Source organism: Triturus cristatus, chromosome 3_1 (genome assembly GCF_964204655.1).
Source record: "Triturus cristatus chromosome 3_1, aTriCri1.1, whole genome shotgun sequence".
In the NCBI taxonomy this organism is placed as follows: domain Eukaryota; kingdom Metazoa; phylum Chordata; class Amphibia; order Caudata; family Salamandridae; genus Triturus; species Triturus cristatus.
In genome coordinates, this window is record NC_140583.1 from 429,030,377 (window position 1) to 429,043,446 (window position 13,070).

At 46.0% G+C, this 13,070-nt stretch overlaps 1 protein-coding gene across 1 annotated transcript in view; it reads right to left on the minus strand.

Moving 5' to 3' along the window:
• Positions 1 to 8,650: 8,650 nt before the first annotated feature.
• Positions 8,651 to 13,070, minus strand: part of SHC4 (SHC adaptor protein 4) — a 316,130-nt gene continuing 311,710 nt past the window's right edge. Inside the window, exons 11-12 of the mRNA XM_085644213.1 lie at positions 9,917 to 10,170; positions 8,651 to 9,198 (exon numbers count right to left, since the gene is read on the minus strand). Of these exons, the coding sequence (XP_085500339.1) occupies positions 9,049 to 9,198; positions 9,917 to 10,170 (404 nt within the window). The 3' untranslated portion in view covers positions 8,651 to 9,048. The remainder of the gene's footprint in view (positions 9,199 to 9,916; positions 10,171 to 13,070) is intronic.

A 13,070-nucleotide genomic window follows, 5' to 3' on the forward strand; every position in this document is an offset into this window, starting at 1 on the left:
AGTAGCACATGTCATTCGCTCACTCCAGCCCGTGGCCGCAGTGGCAGCCCTCCAGGTCCGCACAGCAATCTTAGTAGGACCCGTAAGGGTCCGGTCAGCCAGGCGGGAATAAAGTGCCCTGTTGTAGTTCCCGCCGGGAAGCAGGAACTTGTCCATCTCATACGCCGGATTCAAGCCGGGCGCATACGTGGCGTGGTTAATGGCAGATAGCTGCGAGGCCCAATAGTACCTGCGAATGTCAGGAAGCGCGATGCCCCCGTCATACCAGGGGAGAGTGAGCTTGGCAAGAGCAATACGCGCCCGGCCGTTCCACACCAGTCTCCTCTGCAGGCTCTCCACCTCCCGAAAGTAGGCCACTGGGATAACGTCAAAGGAGTTCTGGAGTGCATAGAGGAACCTGGGAAGGGACATCATTTTAAACAGCGCGGCCCGACCCAGCGGGGACAGGGGCAGCCTGCACCACCGGGCCGTGTCCTCCCGCAGCCGCCGAAGTGGACGCAGAAGATTCTGCTCGTAGCGAGCCACCGGGTCCAGCGAAACGTATATCCCCAGGTACTTAAAGCCGCTCAGAGATATTTGAATCGGGAGCCGAGGCGGCAGGAGAGGAGGACCACCAGCGATGGGATAAACGCAGGATTTAGACCAATTGATCGTGAGACCCGAATTGTTCCCAAAGGAGGTCAGAACGTCAAAGAGGACGTTGAGTGACTGCCGCGGTGAGGTGAGGTACAGGAGAATGTCGTCCGCATACAGCGAGACCCGATCTTCAAAGCCCGGGCCCCACCGGATCCCTCTAAGCGAGGGCTCCCAACGGAGCCAGGCAGCGAGTGGCTCCAGGGCGAGAGCAAAAAGCAACGGGGACAACGGGCACCCCTGCCTCGTGCCCCTGCCGAGGGCAAAGGGCCGAGAGACCCGCCCATTCACCACCACTTGAGCCATGGGTCCCGTGTAAAGGAGCCTTACCCAGCCAATAAATCCCTCCCCAAAGCCGAATTTATCCAAGACGGCCCAGAGGAATGGCCACTCAATAGTGTCAAATGCCATCGTGGCATCCAAAGAGACCAGCACGGCCGGCTCGGTGAGGAGCTCCGCCCTGGCGAGGACCCCGTGCAGACGCCGCAAGTTAAGAGCGGTGTTGCGGTGCGGGATGAAGCCGCATTGGTCCGGATGAATAAGGTCGCACACGACACTCAACAATCGATTGGCCAGGACTTTCGCCAGGATTTTAGGCTCTGCATTGAGCAGTGAAATAGGCCGGTAAGAGGTACAGCGGTCACGCGGCTTGCCCTCCTTGGGGAGAACGACTATAGTGGCCAAGCGCTGGTCGGCCGGAAGGGAACCCGCCGCAAGAGAGTCGCGGAACATGCGGCCGAGGAAGGGCGCAAGCTTATCAGGACGCAATTTGTATAGTTCAATGGGCAGACCGTTAGGACCCATAGCCTTGCCCGAGCGAAGGGAACGAATCGCGGTCGCTATTTCATCCGACGATAAGGGGGCGTCCAGCCGCTCCCGGTCCTCAACGGACAGGCCGGGCAGAGCAATATCTCTCAATAGGAGGCGAGAGTCATCTTCGTCCCTGTCAGTCACCGGGGAGTACACCGCCCGGAGGTGGTCAGCGAAGCATTCCACAATCTCATCCGGTTCAGTCACACACCCACCATCCGCAGCACGCAACTCGGGGACCACGCGATTCACTCTCTCCTTTTTGTCCAGCCACGCAATCAACTTTCCCGCCTTGTCCCCCGCGTCATACAATCGGCCCTGCTGCTCCCTATACATAGTTTTGGCCGCGTCAGTGACCAGGGACCTATATTCGAACTGTTTCAGGCTAAGGGCATGTAACCCGTCCGGAGTAATATTCGCCTCCAAGGCCGACTCCAGCCCCGAGACGTCAGTCTCCAGCTTCACCACCGCCTCGCTCCTAACCTTCTTGGCCACCACTATCTGGGCGAGGGCGTGTCCGCGTATAACAGTTTTAAAGGCTTCCCAAAGGGACAACGCAGATGACACCGACCCCTCGTTTTCACTGAAGTATTGGTCCATGGCCTTAACCAGGCTGTCACGAGTCACAGGGTCCCGCAGGTACCAGGGGTTAATGGGAGCTATCCGCCCTGCGGACCGCGGCCCGGTGTCAAAGAGAAGCCACAGCGGAGAATGGTCGGAGATACCACGCGCCAGGTGTCTGACCTCTCGAATCCGACCAGTCTGCGCCGCTGGCATAAGGAAGTAGTCTAACCTGGAGAGACTCCCATGCGCCCCCGAATGAAAAGTGAACTGGCACTGGGTCGGATGCAGTAGTCTCCAACTATCCACCAAGCCGAAGGTCTCCAACATCCCACCCAGCCATGACTGGGCAGCGGGGAGGGTCCTCGGTGGGTGACGATCCAGTTCACCCGAAACCACAGAATTAAAGTCCCCGCCCATGAGCAGGAGGCCGTCCGGGAGGTTAAGCAGCATTCGACCCAAATCAGCAAAGGTGGAGTTCTGGAGGCCCGGGGGGACGTAGACTGAAACCAGGGTAAGGGGCTGCCCCTCCCACCTCCCAATCAGACACACATAGCGCCCTCTGTCATCCGAGACTATCCTCGTGATCTCCACCGGAAGGGAGGTTCGCAGGAGAATGCCCACCCCCCTGGAGCCAGTTGTGAAACCAGAATGGGCTACGAGGCGGTATCCCCCTCTGTGCATCGCATGGCAGACATTGCCGACCAAATGCGTCTCCTGGAGAAACACCACATCAGGAGTCAAACGGCGCAAATATTGCAGTACAACACCCCGCTTAATACGGTCCCCCAACCCATTGACGTTCCACGACATAAGCCTCAACCCGTCTCCCCCCATCCCCTCCAATAGAGCAAGAAGCCCCCAGCCCGCAGCACCGCTCCCAAATATGGATAAAAATCAATTCCTCGCCCTGTAAACAAAAAACACACAACTAAACAACCCCTCTTCCCCCCCAACCCCACCCCAAGTCCACCGCCCCCCACCCTGCACCCCTGCGGGCCTAAGACCCCCCCCAACTTGCAGTGTGCCTGTCGCCCCGCTAACCCCATTCTACAAAAAGACCCCGGAGGAGGAAAGGGACCCGAACCCGCCCGCACCCCTCACGGGTCCTGGTAAAACACAGTATGCAAAAGAAGTAAGACCCAACTGTACAGTGCAAAAACGCAAAAGCAAGGACCAAAGGTCAGTCTAAGGGGACCCGTCACCTGCGGTGCCCCCAGAGGGCCCGGGCCGGCCACCCCCGTCCGGCAGCGAGTCCAGCCAGTCACTTGCGGCCACAGGAGTGTCAAAAAAGACTGTCCGCTCTCCATGCTCCACTCGAAGTTTCGCCGGGTAGAGCATCGAATACTTCAGGCCTAGCTCGCGGAGACGGCGCTTCACCCCCTGGAATCCCATCCGCTGTTTCTGGACCAGTTGCGTGAAGTCCGGGTAAAAGTTGACGATCGAGTTCTCGTAGCGGACCGGGCCACGGGTCCGTGAAGCCTGCAGAATAGCATCGCGGTCCCTGTAGTGGAACAGTTTAGCCACGATAGGCCTCGGGGGGGCCCCCGGCCGCGGCCGGCCGCCAGGAACCCGATGGGCCCGCTCCACAGCGAAGAATTTACTTAGGCCAACCGGGGACAGCTGCTGCAGGATAAGTTCCTCGACCACGAGGTCCACCGGGCGGCTGTCGGAGGACTCCGGTACCCCAATGATACGGATATTGTTGCGTCGGGCCCGTCCCTCGAAGTCCTCAAGCCGCCGGGCCATGTGGTCGTTGACCACTCTAATGTCCCCAAGCGCGGCCCGCAGATCCGACACCTCCGCACCCAAGGTGGAGGTCCGTGTATCAAGGGCCTGGACCTTCTCGTTGGTTTTAGAGAGGTCGGCCCGAATCAGGGTGACGTCGATCGCGACAGTGTCGATCTTACGGGCCAGGGCCTCATATTGCGTCGCGATAGTTTCCCTGATGCCCTCGATGGCGCCCATAATGTCCTGTAGGGAAGGTTCCGCAGCGACGGTCGTGCCTCCCCCCGCAGCATCCGGGGAGAGGCCAGCAGCGCCAGGGGACCCCCTGCCCTGGGTATAGCGGTCCATGTTGTTGCTCTGGACCGCTCCCCCGCGTAGTGAAGCCTTGGTCTTGCGCCCCTCCGGTCCCCCTTTGCCCGCCATGTGAGCGCCGTCACTCAATGGGACCTCCGATCAAGGGGTGCACGGGTGCCAGAGAAAGGATCACAAACTGTCGGTGTAGGGGTCGGAGGCGTCAGACCCGTCCGTAGCAGATGGAAGCAAACCTCGGGCAGAGGCCCAAGAGGCACCCCGCCACCTTGAGCACGCACGCCAGCTGATCTCCTGAAGGCCAAAATCGAAACCGAAAGTGCTAAATCGGTGACTGGCACCGCGCTGAGGCCGCTGTTGTTCAATTGCAGCCCGGCCCCACGGGTCACCTCCACCCCGGCCTCCTCCGTCGGGTGGGTCCCAAAAGTTCCGGCGACGATAACTCAGGATTACCAGGTCCGATTAGAATTTTGGAAAGAGATATATAGTCAGCTGGTCTTCTTCTCTCAGATTCCATACACCAACTCAGGATAGTCTCAGGATTTATTCCGAGGAGCAGAAAGGGTCCGGGGAGCCCTGTGCTCACGCGACCATCTTGGATGCGCGCTAGGCTCCTCCCCTGTAACAACGTTATTGACGGAATATCCTAAGCAAAGGTCATTGACTATGGTCAAAATTATATCTTCCTGCCGGTAAAAGGTACTTGCTCTAGCTATTGCCCTTTTCTTCAGAAGCTTAGCATCTGCATGAAATAAAGATACATTTAGAACATTAGAGAAGATAGGATCCAGAAAAGCTATCTTTAGGACCAGACTGTTACCACAAATTTGAAGGGGTCACAGACTATGCTAGTCCAAAGAGATACATTCATAATTTCCCAATATGGGTTACCAAGAGAGAGCGCTGAAATATAGAAACGCAAGATGTCATTTCCTGTTTTGGCACCTATATTGTGAAGTGCAGCGTCAAGCGCCACATTTTTGTTTCATGGGAGGAGGCATGGCCTAAAGGCCAGAGCTGCTGACTGTGGAACTGGAGAACCAGGTTCTAGTCCCAGCCGTGGATCAACATTCTGTGATTCTAGGCAATCTCCCTATGCTTAAACTAAAAATAAAAATGAATCTGGCCTTGTGTAATGTAATCTGGTGTTCATGTAAAGTGCTCTAATGCCCTTGGGACAAGTTTCTGCTATATAAAAACGGCAAAAAAAATTCTTGTCAGAGAAAGGTTGATGACATTGATGACATTGTCCATGCTTTGAGTTCCTTGGTTTCAGTCTATTTCCTTTATCTCAGTTGTTTAATGTGCCAGGAAGCCCAAAAGGTGGGCAACTACTTTGAAAATGATGCTCACACAGAAAATAAATATATCCCAAATCTTAAACAGCAAACACAGAACATTCTACAAAGCTCCCATTGATAGTCTTCTGACATTTGCTTGATCATCATCTCTGCCTTTTGGTTGTTCAGGCTTAATATACGCTCCGCTTCAGATGCAAAGTTATGCAGTTATCTGTCTAGACCAACCACAAACTTTGCTTAAATAGTGGAGAAAAATACTTGAGGAATAGTTTAGCAGCCGTTTAATGGAAAGCCATGGACGCCACATCTAACAAGAGACCAAAGGCTGTCCTCACAAAAAATCTTTGATGACAGTTACTCCATCTGACAGTGATCTGATTTAGTTTTGCGTTATTCTCCCATACAGGCCACTGGTCAGAGGCGTAACACAGGCCCCGGCGGTGCTGGGGAGCCCCCAGCCTCCAGGGGGTCTCCGAAGCACCGCACTTCTGACAAAGAGCTCCAGATTGAGTCCGGAGGGGGCCCCTCCACGTACCCTGCAGGGGCCCCCCTCAAGTTTCATTCCGCCACTGCCACTGGTGGAAGGAGTAGCATAAAGGCCTGCGCCGTGCAAGCGAGTGTACAGTGTGGGTCTGATTCTTTCCCAATCAGCTTTGGTTGAGGACAAATCCATGAAGTTCTCCCTGAAGAACTGTTCGTTTTTTAAGAGCCTTAAACGACGCTTTTTAGAGCATTCATTTACAAATATAAACATAAAAAGCCATAGGTTTAACAGGCACATCTGAATGGAATATCTTGAAAAATTGCAACACTTCATAGTCTGTCAAGATATGCATAATCATTATTTGTCAACAGCAATAAAACATGTAAGTGCTCAACAAAATAGTGTGTAATAGAAATATTGGATGCTCGGCAGATAAACATTTATCCCACATCCCTGGAACAGTGCCTTATACAAGGGGCCATTATCCCAAGGAAAAAAAACAAGCACAAATTGTATGCATTAGAAGTAACACCAGCTAAAATACTATGCGAGAAGTTAAAATGCACTCCGTCGTTGTTTCTTTGACCATTACCAGTCAGAGTTCTTTTGGCTCAACATAAAATGCCATCAATATTGCTTTTATAGTTCAGGGTGCTGCAAATCATACAATAAATGTCTGAGTGTTGCTCAAATGTTCCAGGATGTTAGCATTAACAGATGGGTGTTGTTCCAATATTCTAGTGTGCTGTTAATAATATGATGCTCAGAGTTTTGATCAATGTGCCAGCCTGTCAGTTTTTACACTACCATGCCAGTTTATATACAGAAAGACCAGTTTCACATTGCCTGAAGTATGCACCCTTAGCATTCCTATGTTGCCCCACAAAATAGCAATGCAATTTTGCACATTGGTACAGCAATTGCCATTCTCAATTCACATTGTCTAAGGTAAAGTTGCTCTGCCAGTTCCATCATTGCCATACCAGATTCCACTTTTCCGTAGGTAGTCTCCTCGTGTTTATTTATTTAGGAGTACATATTGCAATGTACATTTTTACAATGGCCCTAAAAATTTGCCATTCCAGTTTTCATGTTCCATGCGAATTTCAAATTGGCCCCACAAAACCACCATGCTAGTTTACATAGTGGTTCCCAAAACACCCATTAGAATGCTAAACTCGACATTACCAACAGAAAATGTTTTTGATAGTTTTGACAGTTACGTGCCATTTTTACATTGCATACATGTCTAAGGCTGCACAATTTCAATGTGGAAATTACTATGCTAGTTTTCTCATTGTTATGCTAGTTTTCACATTGTTATGCTAGTTTTCACATTGTTATGCTAATTTATACGTTGCCCCAAAAAAAAGATACGCTAGGTACCACCTTGCCATGCCAGTTTCACATTGCACCTTTTGAGTACACATTGTTGTGCCAGTGGTAATACCTTGGTGGGTAGCTCCTGCCACACGCTTAGTATTGCTATCAGATGTACATATGCATTTAATATTGAAGCAGGGTCGCCGTAATTGTTCACTTTGCTAGTCTTGAGAGAACGTTAATGGATCATTGATTGCTTGTTGGTTAGTGTGCTCTCGACCATTGCGATGGCAGTAGCTGATTTATAATAAATGGCTTTCACTCATCTGTTGTCATTGAATTTAGATACGGCTGTCATTTATTTAGGAATTATTTCAGGAAAATGACACTCTATCTCACATGACAGATAATGTGGCATCTGTCACATCTCAATAGTAATTTCAATGTATTACTAAAGAGACACTATATGACAATACACAGTACTCGTATATGTGCATGATATGCATTGTGAAATGGTTTAGACTATGGGCCTGATATAGAACTGGCGGGTGGGTTACTCTGTCACAACGGTGACAGATATCATATCCGCTGAAATCTAAATCCCATAGGATGTAATGGGATTTATATTTTGGCGGATGGGATATCCATGACCGTTGTGACGGAGTAACCCGTCCGCTAAATTCTAATCAGCCCCTAGGTCACACTTCATACTATCACAGGTAGCCACTGGTAAGCAAAACACTACAAATGTGAGTAGCTAATCATTGAGTCCTGTACTCATCAGCAGTGTTCCGAAACTGGTGCCGTCTCATAGGACATGGCTGTTCACAATTTTAAGCCATGCAATATAGCCCACTAGATTTACACAAACCATCAGGATAATAAAGGCTCATACAAATATTTTTTCTGGAGACAATAACTTTATGCAGAATGCAAAGTTCAAACAGTTTTATTATTGTTCAAAATATATAGTTAAATCATTCACCGGTCCTACGGTTGTTTTGTAAACAGTTAATATTGAATTGCAGAAAATATATGACCTACTTAAAAAAATACACACACAATTCTTACTGCATCGTATTAGCACTACTATAATGTAATGCATATAAATATAATAATATAACATGCATCAGCATTTGTAACTCATAATGGAATTTATATAAATATATGTTTTATATATATATTTATATATATATATATGCATATATAAATATATATAGGCACATATATTTATACATATGCACATATATTTGTACATGTGTGTGTGTATATATATATAGATATGCGTTTGTCATTTAAAGTGGAAAATTACATTATCCCACAAAAATGGCTATGCTATTTTGTAACAAAACTACTTTTGCCAATATACTAGCAAAGAACTACAAAAATCTATCTCTATCTTCTGACTAGTCTTTTATACATTTCATATTGTTCATAATTAAAGTGCTATTAAAAGCAAAATGAAATAACATTGTTGCATATCAAGCAAACTACATTAAACTGTATTCAATTGATACTTTATTTTGGCAAATATGTAGTTTTCGGCTTACATACGTTTTGTTTAAAACTCAATAAGAAATTTAATATAAATAATAATTTTACCAGTACTTTAGTTTCATGAACAAAGGCATGAAGTACTGTGTCAGCAGTGCATTGAACTGCATTTGCGTTTTTGTGTCCTGTTGTGCTTTAAAATGTCACTGTTCACAGTGATTTTCAAAGTGACTTGTCAAAATGTCTTTTTCACGAATGGAAATAGTTATCCCCTTCATGTTTCATGTCATAATCTTTACAGTAATGGTCTCCATGCAGCCTCTGCCTGTCCGTTCTGAAATCCAGCAGAGAGGGCGGTAGAAATCAAATATTTAGGAATGTTTGCAATTCGTTGTCGGTTATGGTTCATTCTTTAGGTCTTTGGGTGCTGCTGTTTTTCCGTACTGGCTGTTTGAGAGATAACTCACTTCCCGAAGAAACTATTGGCAAATTGTTGTCGACATGATAGCGTATAAGATGTCCTATGTTGTCAAACACGTGATCCTTTGTCCTTACCTTGAAAAGAAGGTAAAGATGGTTTAGTGTATGAGGCAGATATTCTGGCATGTTTTGAAAACAAATTGATTAGCTTATTCTTCTGTTAGTTTCAGTGTGGAATAATCTACACATAGTGCATCTGTATAAAATAATTTACTGCTAAAGAAAGAGTGATCTTAATACTAAATCAAGGAATTTACAAAGGAAGATTAGTCACATTAAAAAAAACTTGCAATTCTTATTCTTTGCCAAACTCAAAATGATCTTAACTTGAGATAGTACATGCAAAGAACTTATGGTTGATCAAGAAGTGCGACTTCAAGTATTCCTATCTGCATCAAGTTGCAACCTAGTAAATAACTCAACTCTAAGGACAGCATGATCCATCTACAAGCTGATAATCGAAGATCAATTGCATTATCTTAGCTAAATAAAGGCCTTATTGTGGATCGCATGAAAGTGTTCCTTTACCTGTGCCAGTCTAAAGGGCTAGAAGTGGGAAGGGAAAGTATTTATAAATGTTTTTTAGACCTGAGGAGATAACAATTTAAATTCAAGAGTGAAAATAATGGAAAGTAGAGCCTGGGCGTTGAGGCATTTCTGATATTGTCTTTCGAGCACATTAGTATAAAAAGATAGATCTTGTTTTCCAGCACAGTGTTCAACGAATGTCCTCTGGAATACTGGCTAGTTGAGTATTGAAACATTTGCAGAGATGTCAATCATAAGGCCCTACCTTGCCTTCAGGATCCACCAGTAGGAGGTGCTTCGCCTGCCCACCATGGAGTCCACTGAGCACGTACTGGGATAGTGAGGTTGCACTTTCTCTGACCAGGAAATCCCCATCCTTCAGCAGGTAGCTTTCTGCTGCCTTTCTAGATAACTTCCCATGGAACCAGTCCTCGTGGGTCATCTGATGCTTTATATGCGGAAAACCGCACGGAGTCACAACTCTGCTCGTCAAACTCGGATAAGCTGGTTCTTTCAATTCTACATTTGAAGCAAGAAAAGGCAATATTTCAACTTTATTGCACACATTTTAACAAGTGATGCATTTCCAAGCTCACATTATAAAGTTGCCCAAAATATTTAAAATATGTTGCGTCAAAATGGAATATAGCATGTTACAACGCATGCTATCACATCGCGTTCCTTTACAACGTGGTTGTTACAACAACCGCGTTGTTAGAACATGATACCTTTACAACGCAAGTCATTAGATCGACTTGCTGTAGGGAGCGCGCTGGATTTAGGAATAGTATAATTTACTATTCCAACTCCAGCCTGTGCAACAGTAGGGAAGGTGTTGGAATAGTAAATTATACTATTCCTAATGTTAGAGCGCCCCCTACAGCAATTCGATCTAATGACTTTCATTGTAAAGGCATCGCATTCTAACAATGCGGTCGTTGTAACGACCGCGTTGTAAAGGAACTGCGATGTGATAACTGCGTTGTAAACGGTGTCTCCCGTCAAAATGTCCATAACTACATACATATTGCTAGGAATACATGTTTGCTTGTGATTTGCCAATTGAATTCCATTACAGTTATTTGCAGGCAAATGTGTAACTTGTAAAGTATGCCTGGATTTTATAGGCAAGCTTGACCCTGGATTCGCTCTATTAATATAAAATATTAAACAGGATAGCCCAAGAGCGAACACAACAGATACATCTTAATAGGCAATAACGGATCTCTATTGTGCTCAACACTAAATAACCTCTTACAGTACACATTAGACACGTGTTTGGATTGTCGTGCACGCAAATTGGGTCCAAGCAATCTTGTTGGCTAAGAATTTGCCACCTCATTTGGGCATCCATTCACATATACCCACACCAGGATACACATTGAATGGTTCCAAATAACATCCACCTAATGCCGAGCAATGAACAACGATACAGCCTAGCAGAAGAAAACAAAAATATTCTTCGGCGCACCCACCCATGCACATAATGCTCCACAGAGATCCCTAACCAAACCTAGCAGTCTCAATCCAATGTATACCATCAATAAACAATATATGTTACTGTACTCTATCTGTGCCACCCACAATCCAATGTGACTTACATCTAACGAATACGAAACGCATCGAAAATACACTATTTTGACTGGGCAACGAGAATCCCAGAGCCATGAAAGGCTCTGACCAGATTCTGAAAGTAGTTCCAGACCTTGCAAATGTTGGGTATGCGCTATATAAATGGACTTAACACACCGTAACCAGAGCCACTGGAATTATGCGGTAAGGGACGACTAAATTAAATGACAGGATTTACTTAATTATGCACTAAGAAAATGCAAATTATGAGGCATAATGTGGCAAGTTTTGTGATGGTATCAGTTAATTATTTTGCTGTTTTTACACATTTTAACTCTGATTTCACCTCGTTAGTACTAGTGCAAAACCAAAATACAGCAATATGGTTAACCATCAACCTTTGCAAAGTGACTTTTGCTACAACAGTTCACCGTATTTTTAGTAACTTTTGATCCGTTTGAGCTAGAAATAATTTTTATGCTAAAATCTGCAAATTCTGTAGCAGATGATGGACTATGTGGCAAATGCATAAAATCCATGATTATGTGAAGAGTGCCACTTTCGCAGAATCACATAATTCCAGTGGCAATGGCCATAACCCTTTCCTCCAACATGCCCCTCTTAAATTCAAATAAAAACATTTCTTTACGTTATACCTCATGCACCTCTCTCCAAAATTATGCAAAGACTACACACATTCACAAGGAAACCATCACTACACATGGCGTTTCCAAGGCTTAATTTTTCCATTAAATCGTGTCCTTAATAATAACATGCCTAAAAACATGGCTTATGGAGGTCTGTGTACTAGTATAAAACAAATGACCCCCCATTTTAGTGAGATGTGAGGCCCCTGAAATTCCCACCAACCATGGCATGGCAGCTGAGTGTTAAATAAGCCGCAACAAAAACCCCATGTCTTTTTTGCATGTCCTGCGTATGCAGGACCCCGCAGACTCTGGTTAGCCCCTGTTTGTAGACAATTATGCCAGCTTAGTCATTTAGTTGCTCTCCGTATCTTGAGGTAGGATTCTAGCTTATATTTTGCCAAGTTTCTTGTAGATATTACTTTGAGAGCTTTTATCTCCTTTATAATGGAGTTGAAATCCCCTATGATTGCAGTTTGCACCTAGAAGTCTTAGCACAGCTTTTAAGTTAATATTACTATGGGTCTTTAAAACATTATTTTATGGAGAGGTTTTATCATAAATTATGTAGAATTTTATCATTGTTGGTATAATATTTCTATTGTATTTTATGTGTACTTTTATGGCCCTAGAGGCGAAACTAAAGTCTATTGAATTAAAAAGTTGAACATGTGCTTTTAAGTTTTGTGTGTCCTGATGTGAAAAACTCTAAAATTCATTTTTCACTACTGCAAGCCTATCTTCCCATAGGATAACATTGGGTTACCTCATTACATTGATAACTCTTGATTGGGAGCAGGTAGGAAAGTCATGTTTGTGTCTGCGGCATTGTAATTTAAAACGCTCTTTAATTGCAACGTCGGATTTTCAGTCTCGATTCTGAAAATTCCACTTTTACAAAGTTGGCATTTTCTTGTCCTAACCATTTGGTGCCTGGAGCCTGTTCCTGGGTCACATGACTAGGTGTAGTTGGCATTTGCGTATTCCTTGCAGACAGTATCACAATAAAGGATGCAGGTGTTGGCAGGATGGGCCATCCTGGTTTAATGAGGGGACGGAGCTGTCTCCAACCACACCTGCACTTAAAAGGCACTGTCCCAGTACACTCGCCAAGGACTTCAAACTAGCCTATTGTGCCCCCAGATAGACTTGAACCAGGGCAGAGAGGCATGAAATTCCAGACATCTCTGTAGGGGGAAA